This window comes from Nerophis ophidion, linkage group LG10 (assembly GCF_033978795.1).
Source record: "Nerophis ophidion isolate RoL-2023_Sa linkage group LG10, RoL_Noph_v1.0, whole genome shotgun sequence".
Classification (NCBI taxonomy): domain Eukaryota; kingdom Metazoa; phylum Chordata; class Actinopteri; order Syngnathiformes; family Syngnathidae; genus Nerophis; species Nerophis ophidion.
The window spans coordinates 37,800,947-37,823,129 of NC_084620.1; the positions used below are offsets into that span (position 1 = coordinate 37,800,947).

Consider the following 22,183-nt stretch of genomic DNA (forward strand, 5'->3'; position numbering starts at 1 on the left):
AGCTACAATCGGGTGGAAGGCGGGGTACACCCTGGACAAGTCGCACCTCATCGCAGGGCCAACACAGATATCTATCCATTTTCCATCCATCCATTTCCTACCGCTTATTCCCTATTGGGGTAGCGGGGGGCGCTGGCGCCTATCCCAGCTACAATCGAGCGGAAGGCGGTGTACACCCTGGACAAGTCGCCACTCATCGCAGGGCCAACACAGATAGACAACATTCACACTCACATTCACACTAGGGATACACAGATATCTAATCTAACTCAAAACCGAGTTGCGGTGCACCTGCCTTTGAAAACAGTGACCCCCCCCTCCCCGGAAAAAAAACCAAGCGGCACAGCGCCCCCCTCCCTCCCTCTCCGGATCTCCATTGGTGCTGCAAAGCAAAGCGAGCAGCCATGTTGCCGAGAGCTTGTTCCGGTATGAGGGCAGCCTGTCGTGCTTCTTAGACCGCATTCGGGCGCAGCTCTTCAGCTTCTTTGAGCTTTCAGGCTCAACCGATCGATCGATCGATCATGGATCCTACAAGTTGATTGATTTGTAAGACCAACAAAGATAACCTCGCAGAGGTGGATATTCGAGGGAACCATTAAGCCAATGGTGGCACCAGCAGGACGGGCCATACTGCAGTGCAGCTCCGGTGAGCCAGAGAGACGCCGCTGTTCCTGGGTTGTGTGGCAGCCGTCTACCGCCACCTCCGGAGCCGTCTGTGGCCGCTGGAGCTTAGGCTGGCTGGCTAACTCGCTCCCGCCTCGGAGGAATCTGCTATCTCCATGGGCTAAATCCCAACTTTGTACTATTTCTACGTCTTTCTATTTGTTTGGATAGTTGGACATCTCGCTGGAGGACATTTTGAGCTGTTTTTTTTTGTGACTTGGCAAAACCGGAATCATTTTGGCCTGGAAGTTTTTTGTTGTTGTTTTTTTCAGGCTTGGATTTAAATCTAGAAGGAATTATACTTAAGTGTCATTTTTAGTCACTATTGGATTTCGTTCTAAAGTGAAAGCCACCGTGCTAGTTAGCATGCTATTTGAACCGTGTCTCGTTTAATACATAGATTAGCTGAACTTCCCCCCCCCCCCCGAGCTAGCTGAAGGAAGTTAGCTGCTTCAAACGTCACAGCTTCGTGGTCGCCCACGGACTCCCCCTAAATAATAACAGGGGGTCGAAATTCTCGAAGCCAGTTATTTTCGGAGGACATTCGGCTGGTTTTTGGCAAACATGGGGCGCCCAGTTGACGCTAGCTAGTCCCTTGCTAGCTAGCTAACTCGGCCAGCGGCTGATGTTGCATCCAACTTGTTGATTCAAAAGCTAGCTAACGTGTTGCTAGCAGGCTAGCACCGGGCATCTTGTTGGTGGTTTGTCCTTTTACTCCAAACATCACCAACATACGCTATTAAATGAACAGAAGCCAGTGAAGAATCATTCTTGGATTGCCTCTGACTTTTTTTGTTGCTAAACACAAAGTCAAATGTCAACAAGGATCCCACTGATGCAAGTCATTGAGAATTCTGCAGGGCAGGTAAGACAACTCCAAAAATATTTAACGTTAAATATAACTAATACCAGCAGAAATATTTGTTCCCTTTGTGCCAATTTTAAATGCTTGAATCTGTATTAAAATATGTGTTTGTACACAATTAAATGTTTATAGTCAATGGTATTACAAACCCCGTTTCCATATGAGTTGGGAAATTGTGTTAGATGTACAGTGGGGCAAAAAAGTATTTAGTCAGCCACCGATTGTGCAAGTTCTCCCATTTAAAATGATGACAGAGGTCTGTAATTTTCATCATAGGTACACTTCAACTGTGACAGACAGAATGTGGAGAAAAAAAATCCAGGAATTTACATTGCAGGAATTTTAAAGAATTTATTTATAAATTATGGTGGAGAATAAGTATTTGGTCAACCATTCAAAGTTATCACTGATGGAAGGAGGTTTTGGCTCAAAATCTAACGATACATGGCCCCTTTCATTCTTTCCTTAACACGGATCAATCGTCCTGTCCCCTTAGCAGAAAAACAGCCCCAAAGCATGATGTTTCCACCCCCAAGCTTCACAGTAGGTTTGGTGTTCTTGGGATGCAACTCAGTATTCTTCTTTCTCCAAACACGATGAGTTGAGTTTATACCAAAAGGTTCTATTTTGGTTTCATCTGACCACATGACATTCTCCCAATCCTCTGCTGTATCATCCATGTATTCTTTTTGGTATAAACTCAACTCGTTGTGTTTGGAGGAGTTATAAAAACAGCTTCCTAAAAAATGCTCTGTCTTTCACAAGAAAGTATGGGGCGAGGTACACCCCTTTGTCCTCAACTGCAGGAGCAAATAGTCAAACAGTTTAAGAACGTTTCTCAAAGTGCAATTGCAAGAAATTTAGGGATTTCAACATCTATGTTCCATAATATGATCAAAAGGTTCAGAGAATCTAGCGAAATCACTCAACATAAGTGGCATGGCAGGAAACCAACATTGAATGACCGTGACCTTCGATCCCTCAGACTGCACTATATAAAAAACCGACATCAATCTCTAAAGAATATCACCACATTGGCTCAGGAACACTTCCGAAAACCACTGTCACTAAATACAGTTTGTCGCTACATCTGTAAGTGCAAGTTAAAGCTCTACTATGCAAAGCAAAAGCGATTTATCAACAACATCCGAAAACGCCGCCGGCTTGTCTGGGCCCGAGATCATCTCAGATGAACTGATGCAAAGTGGAAAAGTGTTCTGTGGTCTGACGAGTCCACATTTCAAATTGTTTTTGGAAATATTCGACATCGTGTCATCCGGACCAAAGGGGAAGCGAACCATCCAGACTGTTATCGACGCAAAGTTCAAAAGCCAGCATCTGTGATGGTATGTGGGTGCATTAGTACCCAAGGCATGGGTAACTTACACATCTGTGAAAAGGCACCATTAATGCGGAACGGTACATACAGGTTTTGGAACAGCATATGCTGCCATCTAAGTGCCGTCTTTTTCATGGATGCCCCTGCTTATTTCAGCAAGACAATGCCAAGCCACATTCAGCACGTGTTACAACAGCGTGGCTTCGTAAAAAAAGAGTGCGGGTACTTTCCTGGCCCGCCTGCAGTCCAGACATGTCTCCCATCGGAAATGTGTGGCGCATTATGAAGCGTAAAATACGACAGCGAAGACCCCGGACTGTTGAACGACTGAAGCTCTACATGAAACAAGAATGGGAAAAAAATTCACTTTCAAAGTTTCAACAATTAGTTTCCTCAGTTCCCAAACGTTACTTGAGTATTGTTAAAAGAAAAGGTGATGTAACACAGTGGTGAACATGTCCTTTCCCAACTACTTTAGCACGTGTTGCAGCCATGAAATTGTAAGTTAATTATTGTTTGCAAAAAAGTAAAATTTATGAGTTTGAACATCAAATATCTTGTCTTTGTAGTCCATTCAATTGAATATGGGTTGAAAAGGATTTGCAAATCATTGTATTCCGTTCATATTTACATCTAACACAATTTCCCAACTCATATGGAAACGGGGTTTGTATGACTATTCCAAAAATATCCATCCCCCATGGCATATTTAATTACAATTGTCTTAGAAACACTGAAACAAATGTGTGTGTGTGTGTGTGTGTGTGTGTGTGTGTATATATATATATATATATATATATATATATATATCAAATTTGGCAATAGTGGGATTTTTTTTGTTTGTTTGTATAGAAGCTTGATTGTACAGGAAGACAAAACATGTGCTGGCATATAAACTACTATGTAAAAACTTTGTAAAAGCGTTTTGAGTCACTAGAGAAAAGCGCTATCTAAATATATTTCACATTCACATAATGTCTATACTCAATGGTAGTATGACTATTCCAAAAATATCCACCCCCCCGTGGCATACAGCATATATATATTTTTTCTATTGTTCCAATTACAAATGCTGGAATCTGTATTAAAATGTGTTTGTACACAATATAATGGGGCACCATAGCTTGGTTGGTCGAGCGGCTGGCCAGCAACCTGATGGTTCTAGGTTCGATCCCTGCTTCTGCCATCCAATCAGAGCTGTTGTCTCCTTAGGCAAGACACTTCACCCAACCACTTGCTCCCAGTGCCACACACAAGGTTTAAAAATTGTCACTTAGATATTGTGCTTCACTATGTTCACTAGAGAAAAGTGCTATATAAATATATTTCACATTCACATAATGTTTATACTCAATGGTAGTATGACTATTCTAAAAATACCCATCCCCCATGGCATATTTAGTTATAATTGTCTTAGAACCACTCAAACAAATGTGTGTGTGTGTGTGTGTGTGTGTATATATATATATATATATATATATATATATATATATATATATATATATATATATATTTATATACATCGTAATCAAATTAGGCAATAGTGTGATTTTTTGTTTGTATAGAAGTTTGATTGTATAGGAAGACAAAACATGCTGGCATATAAATCGGCGCTAAGGAGAAAAGTCAGATCTCGTGATAACATCTTGTTGGTGGTTTTCCTTTTACTCAAAACATCACCAACATACACCATTATATAAACAAAAGTCAGTGAAGAATCGCTCTTGGATTGCCTTTGCCTTTTTTTTGCAAAACATAAAGTCAAATGTCAACAAGGATCCCACTGGTGCAAGTCATTGAGAATTCTGCAGGGCAGGTAAGACAACTACAAAAATATTTAATGTTAAATATAGCTAATAACAGCAGATATATTTTTTTCTCACTTGTGCCAATTACAAATTCTAGAATATGTATCAAATATATGCGTTTGTACACAATATTACCCATAGCACACCATATTTTTACTCAATGGTACTATGACTATTCCAAATATAGCCCCCTGTGGCATATTTAGTTTGAGCTTGAGTTTATTTGGAACATGCATGCATACAACATCTATTTTTGCTACCGCTTGTCCCTTTTGGGGTTGGGGGGTTGCTGGAGCCTATCTCAGCTGCATTTGGTCGTAAGGCGGGGTACACCCTGGACAAGTCGCCACCTCATCACACGCATACAACATGATACATCCCAATTTCCAATTTATCTATTCAACATGTTCGAAAAGGAGTAGGAAGAAGCAGGGCTTATTTAATCTTACCCATTTTTCTTTACATAGCAGTTGCTAAAACTTTTGATCACTTCCTGTTCTCAATTTATTCACAATGCCCTCCATAAATAATAAAAATATAAATAAATAATAATTACTGAAGTAAGTTATATTATATGGTGAGATGAGTAAGATTATCTTGAAAATTAATGGATGGATAAAAAAAATTCTGAATGTTTATCATGGTTCTTCTTCGTACTTTGTAAACACTTTTTAAGTTTGAAGAGTTTATTGAGGTGGATCATATTAGTACTTTGTCTGATTTCTTTGCTTAATCCATTCCATAATTTTCATTCCACATACTGATATACTGAAGGTCTTAAGTGTTGTACGTGCGTACAAATGTTTTAAATATAATTTTTTTCTAAGAATATGTTTATCCTCTTGTTGAGAAGAATTGTTGTATATTCTTGGGTAGCAGATTGTATTTTGCTTTGTGTATAATGTTAGCTGTTTGCAAATTCACTGTCGTGGGATTTTCAATATTTTTGATTCAATGAATAAATGGTTTGTATTTTCTCTGTATCTAACATTATGTTTTATTCTAACTGATCTTTTTTGTAACATTGTTAATGAATGAAGTGTACTTTTGTAGTTCTATCAACTTAGATGTGGTAACACTGGCGAGCAGTAGAGAATATAGAGTGATTTTTGGTCTTGAACATGTTTTGCTTTATTCATTATTGACGTGTTTCTTACTACTTTATGTTGTATATTTTTTACATGCGATTTCCTAGTTAGAATTGTCTTAGAAACACTCAAACATGTTTATAAATACATCATAATCAAACTAGGTATTGTTGTGAATTTTTGTTTGTATAGTGGCTTGATTGTATAGGAAGACAAGACATGTGCTGGCATATAAACCGGCACAAAGGAGAAAGGTCAGGTCTCATGGTAACATACTGTGTCGTTCCTTGCCACTTCCACTTGTTAAGTTAATGTTTAATTCCTTTCAATGCAAAATGTTGGTGTTTACAAACGCACATCTTCCGGGATAAGCTGAATGTGTTGCAGCTTTTCTACTTGCTATAAACCCAGTGTGAGACTTGTCGGGGGTCAAGACAACCTCCAAAGTGGGCTGGTAGGCAAAAGGTCGCCCATCAAAAGAGTCTTTCCTAAAGGCCATGTATAGAAAGGTGTCGGGTCTCAGAGTAATACGGGACGGACAGGATGGCACAGATTTGTGATGTAACTTAGACTTAAAGGCAGATATTTATAACAGCAGCAACCTGTCTAGTATTAAACAAGTTGAGTTTAAGTTTACATTGATAGTGTGGCGTTGCATTCACTGCTGACTTCCCCTGCGATTCGAAGTGATTTCCTGTTTGACAATCCAGTTCCCTGCATGCCGTGTCTACTGAAAGGGACTAACAGAGCTAGAAATACTGGTCTGCCTCTGACTTCATCCTTTATTGTTTGGCTATGTCCCCCTGCCCCCCTCGTAGAGGTGTGATGGCTGTGAATCAGCCAGCCAACCATTTTCTTTTTTGAGAAGTCCTGTCAGTCATGTATATACAAACACTAGAGATGATGAGCGTTTGACTAAATTACCACAATGCTCATGTTTCAAAATGTGATTCAAGGTCCCCCTATTATGTAAAAGACTACGTTTACGGTCGGATTGTTTTGCAGTCAGACTTTTTTCCAGCTAACTGTTTAGATTACAAGTAAAATTCCAGTATAAACACACCCTCGACTTCACTTGCATGTGCAGTTCGATGAAGTATTATTATGTTTCCGTCTGACAAGTATTGGTGGTAATCCCTCTTAGTGCCATTTTTAATAATGCTATTGAGGATGCCCAATGTTGCTCTCATATTGTTTTTGTTTCTGTCTAATAATTGACTGTATTTTATATTATTTTCTACATGTTCGTAGTATGTTAGTTAGTTAGCTTGTTTTTATACCTTTTGTGCTTATTTTCTGCCTCTGTAGTTATTTGTGTTATACATTTTCAATATATTGTATTCCTCTTATTACATTTTTTAAATCCTTTTGTCATCCATGGTTCGTTGTTCTTTCTCCGCTTACTACTAAGTTGTTTCCATGGACAATGTTTGTCATAAAGTATTATGAACTTGTTTAAGAAATGTTCATATGCTTCATCAACATCATTACAATTGTACACATTGTCCCAATTTTGCTATTCTAGCTCATTTTTGATATCAAGTATCCTCTTCCCCGTGCATAGTCTTTGAAATATCTTTTTGTCTTCCTTATTCTTCTTGTAGTTTCCATCATATATTGCGATAACTGGCAGATGATCACTAGCGTTGGTTATAAGTATGGTGTGTTTATAAGAACCCCAAAATGGCACTTATTAGGAGACATATTATATTATTATATATTTTTGGGGATCTGCATAAGTCCTGAAAATCTGCACGTATCCGCCATTGTAGTGCATGCCGTTGTCAGTAAGCTCTTCTTGTTGTGGGTCATTCATCCTCCGCTTTCTAATATAAAGTAGCGTACAGTTCTAACTTATATTTGTCAGTAGACTCGCTATGGAAGCTCTGAAAAACTACCGGTCCTACAGAGATGACGGGGAGAAGACGCTGGCGAAGTAGAGCCACTTAAATACTACCGCCCACAAAACGGCGGATCTGAAAGACATGCCCGGAAAGCAGTTTGAAGATGATCTGTAAAACATAATCCATGCAACATTTTAACCTTGTTATGTATACCACAAGGAAGTGTTTTAAATGTAGAAACGAAAATCATAATACGACCCTTTTAATGCGGTGCACCTTTTGTGTGAAAATAAACCTGGATTAAACCAATCATCAGCAGGGAACATTTTTTATATCCGATGTGTCCTATGGTACGAAAAATACGATATAGAACAGCAGTGGTATGGAGCCTTTAAGTATATTACACAAACAATACTGTGATGTCATATCATTTGTAATTGAATAGGTTAATAAAAAAGCTAAAACATATCCATCCATTTTCTACCTATTGTCCCTCTTGGGGTCACGGGGGGTTAGGGCCAGCTGCACTCTGGCAAAAGGCAGGAAAAACCTAGGGCAAGTCATGTAAAGACAAATCTTTGTGTTTTTATTTGTTATTAGTATAAACATTTTAACCTTTTCTCATTACATGTAGGCTTTTTTTGCTAATTTTTTTATTTTTATTGTTTACTTCATTTAATTTCTACAATGTGGCAACAAGCCATTAAAAGCGTTTTGTGGGAGATCTCTGCTCTCACTTTCTAACGGTGAATACTTTTGTGACCACTTGTATTTGATTACCAAATAAATGCATGATGCAAGATGCACCATTTTCACTTTTAATATATACCTCTTCTCGCTAAATATAGCAACAAATTGGTCAAAGTGCATCGCAAATTTTTTTTCAAATGCAGCTCTAGCTCGGTCACACACTTACGGAGAAATAAATGACCAGCTAGATTAGCCATGGCACTAAACCAGCTTGAATTTGAAATAGTGAAACACTAATAAAGGGCTTTGTACAATCCAACGGATATCTAACTGGAACCACGTTAAAACAGGGTATCCGCGGGGTCTTAAAAAGTCTTCAATCCAACAATTTGAATTTAATACCTTTTTAAATGTCTGAAATTCTCCTAAAATCTCATAAAAGGCCTTACATACAACTTTGAAAGGTCTTGAATCTATTAATGTTGCTTTTATTTAAAACATGAATAAACTTCAGTTTTGCTTTTAAGTGTTTTGATTTTTGAAGACTCTATAACTTAACTACAAAACAGAACTAAAGTTCTGCCTGATCAGAATTGATCATGCAACACCATTTGAAAAAAATTACTTTAGGTGTTTTGTTGATATTCTTCTCAATGAAGTCACTTTAAAACTAAGCACACTAAAAAAAGTACATTATATATACACATGAAGTTCACATACATGTAGGAATGATGTGAAAGTAATATATTTTGGAATAAACTGAAAAACTCAATACAATTATGCAGGATGAAGGATGGCTCTAAAGCCAATAGCTTAATGCTAACGTACAATGGACTAACTAATAGACGAGCTAACTCAAATTAGCATGGCCAATCGCAATGCACGGATAAACTATCATTCACACTCACATTTGTGTCTATGGACAATTTGCTGTCTCCAATGAAGCAAAAACATGCACATTTTGGATGTGGGAGGAAACTAGAGTGCCCAGAGAAAACCCACTTACACACAAGGCCAAATTCACACTCCACAAAGCGATGTCCAAACAGATGTTCGAAGACGCACACGGCACAAAGTTACACGTTGCTGTCAGTAGTAAGGTAAAACAATTTAGGGTAGTTTACACAGGCTTCAACAAGAAATGCATTCATTTGCTTGAATACCTTTCTCTTCAACTTTCTCTCCTTACTTTTGCTGGGTGTCAACTCGTTGAATTGTACGGCCAGCTGCTGACGCTCTACTGACAAGCGATTTAAATTTTTTTTTACAAACCCCGTTTCCATATGAATTAGGAAATTGTGTTTGATGTAAATATAAACGGAATACAATGATATGCAAATAATTTTCAACCCATATTCAGTTGAATATGCTACAAAGACAACATATTTGATGTTCAAACTGATAAACGTTTTTTTTTTTGCAAATAATCATTAACTTTAGAATTTGATGCCAGCAACACGTGACAAAGAATTTGGGAAAGGTAGCAATAAATACTGATAAAATTGATGAATGCTCATCAAACACTTATATGGAACATCCCACAGGTGTGCAGGCTAATTGGGAACAGATGGGTGCTATGATTGGGTATAAAAGCAGCTTCCGTGAAATGCTAAGTATTTCAAAAACAAGGATAGGATGAGGGTCACCACTTTGTAAGCAAATTGTCAAACAGTTTTAGAACAACATTTCTCAACAAGCTATTGCAAGGAATTTAGGGATTTTACCATCTACGGTCCGTAAAATCATCCAAAAGTTCAGAGAATCAGGAGAAATCACTGCACGTAAGCGATGATATTACGGACTTTTGATTACTCAGGCGGTATTGCATCAAAAACCGACATCAGTGTGTAAAGGATATCACCACATGGGCTCAGGAACACTTCATAAACCACTGTCAGTAACTACAGTTGGTCGCTACATCTGTAAGTGCAAGTTAAAGCTCTACTATGCAAAGCCAAACCCATTTATCAACAATATCCTGAAACGCCGCCGGCTTGGCTGGGCCCGAGCTCACCTAAGATGGACTGATGCAAAGTAGAAAGGTGTTCTGTGGTCTGGCGAGTCCACATTTCAAATTACATTTGGAAACAGAGGACGTGCTGTCCTCCAGAACAAAGAGGAAAATAACCATTTGGATTGTTATAGGCGCAAAGTTCAAAAGCCAGCATCTGTGATGGTATGGGGGTGTATTAGTGCCCAAGGCATGGGTAACTTACACATCTGTGAAGGCGCCATTAATGCTGAAAGGTCCATACAGGTTTTTGAGCAACATATGTTGTCATCCAAGCAACGTTATCATGGACGCCCCTGCTTATTTAAGCAACACGAGTGTTACAACAGCGTGGCTTCGTAAATAAAGAGTGCGGGTACTTTCATGGCCCGCCTGCAGTCCAGACCTGTCTCCCATCGAAAATGTGCGGCTCATTATGAAGCGTAAAATACGAAAGCGGAGACCCCGGACTGTTGAACGACTCAAGCTCTACATAAAACAAGAATTGGAAAAAATTCCACTTTCAAAGCTTCAACAATTAGTTTCCTCAGTTCCCAAACGTTTGAGTGTTGTTAAAAGAAAAGGTGATGTAACACAGTGGTGAACATGTCCTTTCCCAACTACTTAGGCTTGTGTTGCAGCCATGAAATTCTAAGGTAATTATTATTTGCAAAAAAAAAAACAAAGTTTATGAGTTTGAACATCAAATATCTTGTCTTTGTAGTGCATTCAATTGAATATGGGTTGAAAAGGATTTGCAAATCATTGTATTCCGTTTAATTTAAATCTAACACAATCTCCCAACTCATATGGAAACGGGGTTTGTATGTAAAATAAAGCAAAAAATATATATTTTTTATATTTAAGCTTTTTTTCAAACTTATTATAGCCAATATTATGTAAATACTATAAAATATACAGTATATCCATTCATACAATATATCTCTTAAAGTTCTTGTTTTGAAGGTGTGCAGCAGTAATCTTGCTGTGGTGTTGCACCACAGTCGTTTACATGGAGAAGGAAACCCTGATATAAGATGGGTAAATCTAGGTTCAACGATTTGTGCCTCCAGAACAATCAATTTAATGCATGGTTGAAGCCGGTGGATGGAAACGTAAAAATTGTTTTCACAGATGTCACAATTTAGATTAGGATCCGGATGTGGAGCCATCGAGGAGGGAAGCGTTTGTATACATTGCAGTGAAAGTGAACGGAATGATAATGTAAAAGTCAAAAATCCGGGATAAACCCTTGTCTTAAGGTGCTGAAACGCCCCAAACCCCTGCAAAGGAGTGTTATGTGGGTAAAGTGGCGCTACTTGCTTAAAGAGATCAGTTTGAGGTGTTTACTAGTGAAATCATACAATTGCATGAAGTAAGCACACACTCATTTCTCTCTGGTAGAAGTGTACTCACAGCAGTAAAACTAGTAAAATAAATCATAATTCTCTTATTATTTATTCCAATAATTTCAGGTAAGTTTCTCATGCCTAATCTTTTTTTTCAAGTTACCAAACAGTACAGACGCTGACATTTCAAGCTATAAAGGTTGTCTGTCTCGTCAGTTTAAGGCTGGAAGATTTGCAAATGTCATCTTGTCATGCTTAAAAAAAACTAGTCCTTGTATATTGGCAATATGTTTTCAAAAAAGTCACAAAAACAGGTAAAATGTACAAACCCCGTTTCCACATGAATTGGGAAATTGTGTTAGATGTAAATATAAACGTAATACAATGATTTGCAAATCCTTTTCAACCCATATTCAATTGAATGCACTACAAAGACAAGATATTTGATGTTCAAACTCATACACTTTATTTTTTTTTTGCAAATAATAATTAACTTAGGATTTCTTGGCTGCAACACGTGCAAAAGTAGTTGGAAACGGACATGTTCACCACTGTATAACACCACCTTTTCTTTTAACAACACTCAATAAACATGTGGGAACTGAGGAAACTAATTGTTGAAGCTTTGAAAGTGGAATTCTTTCTCATTCTTGTTTTATGTAGAGCTTGAGTTGTTCAACAGTCCGGGGTCTCCGCTGTCGTATTTTACGTTTCATAATGTGCTACACATTTTTGATGGGAGACAGGTCTGGACTGCAGGCGGGCCATGAAAGTACCCGCACTCTTTTTTTACGAAGCCACGCTGTTGTAACACTTGTCTTGCTGAAAAAAGCAGGGGCGTCCATGATAACGTTGCTTAGATGACAACATATGTTGCTCCAAAACCTTTCAGCATTAATGGTGCCTTCACAGATGTGTAAGTTACCCATGCCTTGGGCACTAATACACCCCCATACCATCACAGATGCTGGCTTTTGAACTTTGCGCCTATAACAATCCGAATGGTTATTTTCCTCTTTGTTCTGGAGGACACCACGTCCTCTGTTTCCAAATATAATTTGAAATGTGGACTCGTTAGACCACAGAACGAACACCTTCCACTTTGCATCAGTCCATCTTAGGTGAGCTCGGGCCCAGCCAAGCTGGCAGAGTTTCAGGATATTGTTGATAAATGGGTTTGGCTTTGTATAGTAGAGTTTTAACTTGCACTTACAGATGTAGCGACCAATTGTAGTTACTGGCAGTGGTTTTATAAAGTGTTCCTGAGCCCATGTGGTGATATCCTTTACACATTGATGTCGGTTTTTGATGCAATACCGCCTGCGGGATCAAAAGTCCGTAATATCATCGCTTACGTGTAGTGATTTCTCCAGATTCTCTGAACCTTTTGATGATTTTACGGACCGTAGATGGTAAAATGCCTAAATTCCTTGCAATAGCTCGTTGAGAAATGTTGTTCTAAAACTGTTCGACAATTTGTTTACAAAGTGGTGACCCTCACCCCATCTTTGTTTGTGAATTACTTAGCATTTCATGGAAGCTGCTTCTGTACCCAATCATGGCACCCAACTGTTCCCAATTAGCCTGCACACCTGTGGGATGTTCCATATAAGTGTTTGATGAGCATTCCTCAACTTTATCAGTATTTATTGCCACCTTTTCCCAACTTCTTTGTCACATCTTGCTGGCATCAAATTCTAAAGTTAATGATTATTTGCACAAAAAAAATGTTTACCATTTTGAACATCGAATGTGTTGTCTTAGGAGCATATTCAACTGAATATGGGTTGAAAATGATTTGCAAATCATTGTATTCCGTTTATATTTACATCTAACACAATTTTCCAACTCATATGGAAACGGGGTTTGTATTTATACATACCAGACACATAATGAGCTAAGCAAATTTAAATAAATCCACAATATTTACGTCCAAATTCTGTCCTTAAGCTTGTAAGCCATAATCTTTCTTTTTAGACAATTGCTCTGTGTGCACTGTTTTTCACAACTTTGTATGAATATAGTAGTAATAATAAAAAAAAAAAATAATGTATTAGATTTATATTGCACTTTTCTAAACAATATTGTAGTCACTAAATGTTGTTATCCGTTAGCTCGGTCCTGACAGCTGCAAAAACACTGGAAAAGTTAACTATTTATCTTTAGCACAGATGCTAACAGTCCCTTTCACAGACAATATATTGTTGTGGTTTCCTCTACCATTGCTGATGTTCTGGTTGTTGTTGTTACATGAGCACATTTGATATGAAGCACACTTCACCTGAAGCAAGAAAACAGTTCAATCGCAAACCTGAAAAATTGTTGGCTAATGTTTTTTTCAATTAGTTTACAACAGAGAGGCTTCTGGTGTATTACGTTAGTTTAACCATTTTGTTTTACAATGTGAAAGAGCAGTAAATACATTCATATACTTACAATTCAGTCTGGACCTCTAATTTTCATTTATATCTTTGTACTTTTGTGTCCGTATCTAAGGGATATGGTCTTAAATTATATTCATTATGGTCTTAAAAAAGTCTTAAAAAGTCTTAAATTTGACTTGTTGAAACCGGCAGAGACCCTGAAACCAAAAAGTAACTTGCCAATAAGAGGAAATGAGTGCTTCATATCATATAGTTTTGCCTATAAACTACCCATACATGAAAATATCAGTTGACGTAACTGAATACCTCCACCATGCCTTGATTTTAAATTTTAGGAACTGGTGGGCATCCCAAATACACAACTCAAGAGGTGTTTTGATATAAGAAAAAAATAAAAGCCTTGAAAATATTAGAAGAAAAGTCAAATGTAATGTCCAATTTTCTTTAAAAACATATGCAGCTAGCAAAAACACAAAATAACAAATTGCGAAAAAGTGCCCTGGTTTAATAGGACATGTTTAAACGTCAGTAGCAGCATTAAAATAATTTACCTTTTAACAATGGTGTTTTTTTGTAAACATTACTATAGGACAAGATTTTAGCGAGGAACACCAACCTGCCAACTGCTTTATGATGCTGTGTGACAGGCTGCGTTCTGAAACTTACTTTAAAAAAGTCATTAATCATAGTTACTTGTTACTTTCCAAAAAATGTAATTGAATTACTAATGGAATTACCCTTAAATATATGTAATTAATTACGAGGGGAAATGAATTAATGTGTTACATAAAAAAATAATCAAATATGTGGCAAAATGAAGATAAGTTTGTGTATGCGTCTATGCGTGTGACTTTAAAAGGCGGTACCTGTTGCCTCGTGACGTGTGACGTCAGCGAGTTCATGCTTGGGCCAAGTCTCACAGGCATAGCTTGAGCTGTTTTTGTTAGCTTAGCAGGCTTGTGTCTGCTCTGACGGCAGCTCTTTTGAATCTTTCACTGGTTTGTGTTACCTCTGCTTAATAGATAGATTTACTGTGCTTCCGTGGCTGTATATTCTTGTCAACGGATGGGGTATTGTTTGGATGGCAGGTTTTGTCTCTTCAATTGAAGTTGGTGGTGAAAAAAACGTTATCTTTTACTGACCAGTTCCTCCAACTAAGACATTGTTTTACTCTGTGTTGGAAGGCGACTTGGAGCTTTCACACAGCACCGCTACAGGTAAAACCTTACTCCTCTCTTTGCATGGAGGAGGTAGAGGGACACCCACAGACACAGATTTCAGCATGCAGAGTGATCAGTGACACTTCCGCGTCAATCAATTTTCCATTTGGTTATGGTTATGGTTTAAGTTTATTTCACATATGTTATACAGATGGGTGAACATTTTACTCTAGTTTCATCAAATTATGATGGATTTATTTTAGGAGCAAAATGCTAATTTGAAGGGGAAAGGGGTCTGCATGGCGTAGTGGGTAGAGCGGCCGTGCCAGAAACCTGAGGGTTTCAGGTTCGCTCCCTGCCTCTTGACATCTAAATCACTGCCGTTTTGTCTGGGGCAGTACACTTCACCCTTGACCCCAGTGCAGCTCACACTGAATGAATGAACACTAAATTAAAGTGCACTTTTTGTACAGAACACCACTACAATAGTTTAAAACAAATAAAGTGCACTTTTGTTCATGATGTCACACAAGATATTTAAAAAACTGTCAAATAAAAATGAGCTGTGTAATAGAAAATCAAACAATGTATGTCCTTCGTTCTGTGGTAGGTTCTTGCGAACGTTATCTCCTTCTGTTGTTGATTTTTTTTTTCATACGGTGTTGATCTGGGAATTGTTGCTTCGGCATCTTGTGGGTGTGGCACCTAACAGAGATGTTAAAATACAGTTTCAAGCACTCTTCATTCTCTAGCAGGTGACTTTTCAAATGATGCTACATATTAGCAGTGCTGCTACTTTTTGTAGCAATGCTTTTGCCGCATAATTGTTCGAAATATTCCCGCCTGAAGCCAAACCACCACCAGACGATCCACCCAGTGCGGTTTTGCTTGGGAAGTAATTATTCCTCCATTTGTTACCAGATTCGCACCTTCTCTCTCTCGTATTACCACTCGCAACGCACCGTTAGCATCACAGCCAATGTTACCCATGTCGCTACCTCTCTGCTTGGGGAGGGCGTGTGACGTTGCACGCGTGACGTATGTAAGAAGGTGCGCTTGTTTATGTCTCTGTAAGAAGGAGCGCCAAAAAAGAGTAGGAAACGCATGTAGTGTAATGCCCGCAGCTAAAAGCAGCTGTGTGAGAACATATACCCGAATATCACAATATAGTCATTTTCTATATCGCACAGAGACAAACCCGCAATATTTTGAGTATATCGATACATCGCCCTTAGTTCAACGTTTTGCTGACAAAATGTATTTTATTGTTATTGATTGTTTGTTTTATTTAACTTGGGGATTTAAATGTTTTCATTCCAATTCCAATGTTAAAATACACAAGAAATACAAGTTTATTGCATTTGACAGGATATACATGCATCATTATTATGTATTATTATTACATCAATGGTCAATTTAGTCTCATAAAAATATGACAATATAGTCTATCGGCAGTATTTCGTAAATTAATGTATCGTCAAGCAAAATTAGTTATCGGCCTAGACCTAGTTGTGATCACTATAGACTCAATGTTCTTCGAAGGTGGGACCAGAGGACATAATTAATATTGTAAAAAAATGAGAATCCAAGACTTCAACTGATTATAACGCAGTTGATATGGAAACAATAAAATGGTTATTGAAGAGATGTTAGAACTTTTAACATATTAAAACAAATTATCATTTTAAACAGGCAAATTCCGAGACAAAATGAATATAGCAAAAGTAGTACTGATTAATAAAACTAGAGACAAACATCAGTTTACAAACTACAGACCTGTTTCTCTACTTAGACGCTTTTCTAAAATTATTGGAAAACCGTTTAATAGTTTAAACTGCAGCTTCCTCCCACCGCCAAAAACATGCACCTGTGGATAGGTTGATTGGCAACACTAAATTGGCCCTAATGTGTGAGTGGGAATGTTGTCCGTCAATCTGTGTTGGCGACTTGTCCAGGGTGTACGCCGCCTTCCACCCGAATGCAGCTGAGATAAGCTCCAGCGACCCCAAAAGGGACAAGCGGTAGAAAATGGTTGGATGGATTTTTAACAACAGATTAGACACATTCTTAAATAAAAATTAAACACTTAGAGACAACCAATACGGATACAGAGCCAACATTTCAACATCATTGGCAATAATCGAAATAACTGAAAAGATCACCAATGCAAGTTAGCAAAATATGTGCTGCTCCAGTGTTTATGGATGTAACAAAAGCATTTGACACAATCAATTGTAAGATATATTTTTTTGTCCTTTCCAGCTACTCGGGCAAATCATATTGTTGATGAAGATAATATCTGCTGTAAAGATTTACTTTACAAAAGAGAAGTGTGGGATACTTCTCTTGTTGCCTTATTTGTAGGGGTGTAACGGTACGTGTATTTGTATTGAACCGTTTCGGTACGGGGGTTTCGGTTTGGTACGGGGGTGTACCGAACGAGTTTCTAACCTAAAGTTTTAACAAGCTGCTTTGCTTCTTCTGCCTCTGTCTCAGCACCAAGCATTGTCTCACCCACACAACCATCTGATTGGTTAGATATATAGCGGTAACAGCCAATCAGCAGTGCGTATTCAGAGCGCATGTAGTAATTGCTTCAGCGTCGAGCATATAGGTGTTTAGCAGGTGAGCATAAGACAGCCTACTCTCCCCAAATGATAATAAACACCTCCCAGTCAACCACTACTAACATCATTATGAGCCCGTTGACCTTCTAGAAACTTAAACTGCAGCTCAACTCACTCGCAGTTCTGGCTTGAGGTGAAAGCTAATTAGCTTTTGGCATAATGTTAGCTCATTTTGCTGTGTGTGTGTGTGTGTGTGTGTGTGTGTGTGTGTGTGTGTGTGTGTGTGTGTGTGTGTGTTTTATGGACAGAAAAGCTTTGAATGGCAGGGTCCCTGCTACCACATGTTCATAAAAAATAGAACATTTACATAATAAAAATCAACTACAGGCTTCCCAAATGCTGCGATAAATTAAGCATGATGAGTTGACTTGAAACTGTTTAATGTTGTACTTTTTATATGTAGAAGAAAAGTTTTGTCATTTTATTTAATCTGAGACACAATTTGAGACAGTTTAATGTTGATTAACGTTGGCAGAATTATTATAGTGTTCCCAATGTTAAAAGGGGGCTTCACGGTGGAAGAGGGGTTAGTGTGTCTGCCTTACAACACGAAGGTCCTGCAGTCATGGGTTCAATCCCAGGCTCGGGATCTTTCTGTGTGGAGTTTGCATGTTCTCCCCGTGAATGCGTGGATTCCCTCCGGGTACTCCGGCTTCCTCCCACCTCCAAAGACATGCACCTGGGGATAGGTTGATTGGCAACACTAAATTGGCCCTAGTGTGTGAATGTGAGTGTGAATGTTGTCTGTCTATCTGTGTTGGCCCTGGGATGAGGTAGCGACTTGTCCAGGGTGTAAACCGCCTTCCGCCCGATTGAAGCTGAGATAGGCGCCAGCGACCCCAAAAGGGAATAAGCGGTAGAAAATGGATGGATGTTAAAAGGATAAAGCCATTGTTTACAAATTTGGCAAGTAAATAACCCAAAAATTTATAAATTTTTGTTTTTTTACTGTACCGAAAATGAACCAAACCTGACCTCTAAACCGAAATATGTACCGAACCGAAATTTTTGTGTACCGTTACACCCCTATTTGTATTTGACTTTATTAAGTGGGTTTATATTAATGTTTGGCGAATAATTTCACCACATCTAGTATGTGTGTGACAATCATTGGTACTTTAACTTTAACTTTAAAAGAATGCAGATAAATGGAAGGGAAGAAAGAGAGGTGAACTATATTAACCTTGTAAATTGTTATAGTATCAATAGTTTAAGCTTTGTCAATGTGCCGTGTTTTACCCAGTTTCCCCTAAGGCAGTCCTTTTCAAAGAGTGGGGCGGACCTCCTGGGGGGCGCGGTGTGATGCCTGGGGGGAGCGCGTGTGATCTCGGGAAACATGCTTTTTTTTCTTGTCTCTAACCACGGTGGGAGACAAGGAAAGACCGGTGTTTTGTTTCCTTTAATGTTAATCAAAATGTTATGCAGAGGTACAGTTACAAGAATTTTATAGACAAACTATACTATTTATAGTCACAGTGGCGAGTGTGTGTGTGTGGGGGGGCTATTGGGTGCAATATTTTCTTTTTCATAAGAGGGGCGTAACAAAAGTTGTTTGCCCTAAAAATAGCGACAATTCAAAAATCCTTTATAAATATATTTATTGAATAATACTTAAAAAAATATGAATGTAAGTTCATAAACAGTGAAAGGAAATGCAACAATGCAATATTCAGTGTTGACAGCTAGATTTTTTGCGGACATGTTTCATAAATATTGATGTTAAAGATTTCTTTTTTTGTGAAGAAATGTTTAGAATGAAGTTCATGAATCCTGATGGATCTCTATTACAATCCCCAGAGAGGGCACTTGAAGTTGAGGATTACTACTATGTGTAAAAATCTTTATTTATAATTGAATCACTTGTTTCTTTTTCAAAAAGTTTTTAGTTATTTTTATATCTTTCTTTCCAAATAGTTCAAGAAAGACAACTACAAATGAGCAATATTTTGCACTGTTGTACAATTTAAAAAAATTTGAAACTGATGACATAGGGCTCTATTTTACTTCTTTATCTGTTTTTTTCAACCAAAAATGCTTTGTTCTGATTAGGGGGTACTTGAATTAAAAAAATGTTCACAAGGGGTACATCACTGAAAAAAGGTTGAAAACCACTGTGTTATGAGAGTAGCGTATGTGTGTGTGTGTGTGTGGCCCTTTAATATGTGACAGCATGTGACGTCAGTGAGTGTGCGGGCGAGCGAGGTGAGGGAGCGGTAGAGCGCATGACTGGCTAGTGTTTTGTTGGATTGGCTGTGTGTAAGACCTCAATAAAGCCACGATTTGTAACTAATCGCTGGACTCTTCATTTACCCTGGAGTCCGGAGCTGTGGAGAACCACTGCCCGGTAGAGTGAAGGCTTGTGCGTGCAAGGGACAAACTATGGGAGCCGGAAACAGGAAAGGTGCAACACATGTTTGACGTGTTGTCAGAAGCAGCTGCTGAACAATCTTGGCAAACCTCTGTCCTCCATTCTTGTATCGCGCAGCCAAAGTGTTCCCAAATGGGAGAGCTTAACGAGGTAGGAGGGTCATCCAGCTCTGGCTTTAACATGTTGTCCTAGCCTGCTAGCTGCTAGCATGTCTTCTCGTTCGGTACACCTCCGAACCGAACCAAAACCCCTATACCGAAACGGTTCAATACAAATACACGTACCGTTACACCCCTGGTGTGTGTGTGTGTGTGTGTGTGTGTGTGTGTGTATATATATATATATATATATATATATATATATATATATATATATATATATATATATATATTTACGCATATATACACACACATATATACATATATATTTACGCATATATACATATACGTATATATACATATATATACATGTATATATATGTATATGTATTTTTATATATAAATATATATATGCATATATACATACATATGTGTATATATATGTATGTATGTGTGTGTGTATATGTGTTTTATATATATATATATGTATATATATATATATATATATATATATACATATATATATTTATATATATATATATATATATATATATATATATATATATATATATTCCCTAGCTTAAAATCTAAATGTGGTGGTGGGGGCGTGGCTAGGGTGTGTGGTCAATGTAAGGTCATCATATAATTTGCTTAATTGTTGATGATACACACACACACACACACACACACACACACACACACACACACACACACACACACATATATATATATCTCTCTCAGGGGTCGGCAACCCGCGGCTCTTTGGCCACTTTGATGGGGCTCAGCTGCACATGGCTCAGCTGCATAATCGCCGACCCTCCCCGATTGTTTCGGGGGGGGTTCCGGATTTTGGTGCCTCTCCCGGACATCACCCGGGTTTAACATTCTTCGATTGTCACTGGGACTAGAATATAGAAGGTGTGCCGTAATGCCTTTACTTTTGACGTCCTCTACAACATGTCATCGCCCGCCTTTACACCATGCTATCTGCGTCCCGGCCAGACGCATGCACTCGCTGCCTCTATCATCACACGTACGAGATTGTAAGGCATATAGTCAACAGCCATACAAGTTACACTGAAAGTTGTGATATAAACAACTTTAACACTCTTACTAATATGCACCACACTGTAAACCCACACTAAACAAGAATGACAAACACATTTCGGGAGAACATCCTCACAGTAACACAACATAAACGCAACATAACAATTACCCAGAATCCCAAGCATCCATGACTCTTCCAGGCTATATTATACACCCCCGCACCCCCAACTCTGCCCACCTCAGCTGACGCACGGAGGGAGTGGGGGCGGGGTTTGGTGCTAGCAGGGTGTAAAATATAGCCTGGAATAGTCATGGATGCTTGGGATTCTGGGTAATGGATATGTTGCGTTTATGTTGTGTTACTGTGAGGATGTTCTCCCGAAATGTGTTTGTCATCCTTGTTTGGTGTGGGTTCACAGTGTGGCGCATATTAGTAAGAGTGTTAAAGTTGTTTATATCACAACCTTCAGTGTAACTTGTGTGGCTGTTGACTATATGCCTTGCAGTCGTGTATGTGTGTCAGCGGAAGCCACGTACAACAACTAGGCTGGTAAGCTGTTTGTACATGTTGTAGAAGGCATCAAAGGCAATGGCTTCATAGCACGCCCTTATTATTGTTATCGGGGTGACCATCAGCAGATATTAGCGAGAATGGTTGTGGCTCCCATTATCTTCTTTATTAAAGGGAAACTAGTGTTTGAATGTGAGTGTGAATGTTGTCTGTCTATCTGTGTTGGCCCTGCGATGAGGTGGCTACTTGTCCAGGGTGTATCCCGCCTTCCGCCCGATTGTAGCTGAGATAGTCGCCAGCGCCCCCCGCGACCCCAAAAGGGAATAAGCAGTAGAAAATGGATGGATGGATG

General features: G+C 38.6%; 1 protein-coding gene across 16 annotated transcripts in view; it reads left to right on the plus strand.

Moving 5' to 3' along the window:
* The first annotated feature begins 378 nt into the window (after window positions 1-378).
* The window catches only part of mark2b (MAP/microtubule affinity-regulating kinase 2b), a 91,821-nt gene continuing 70,016 nt past the window's right edge, over window positions 379-22,183 (plus strand). For 13 of the 16 annotated variants that reach the window (XM_061913653.1, XM_061913655.1, XM_061913660.1 and 10 more), the window contains exon 1: window positions 380-1,528. In XM_061913653.1, coding sequence (XP_061769637.1) covers window positions 1,478-1,528 — 51 coding nt within the window. In that variant the 5' untranslated portion in view covers window positions 380-1,477. Of the gene's footprint in view, window positions 1,529-4,591; window positions 4,684-22,183 lie in introns of those variants that run through there. The other 3 variants (XM_061913666.1, XM_061913667.1, XM_061913654.1) reach the window with 2 other exon arrangements.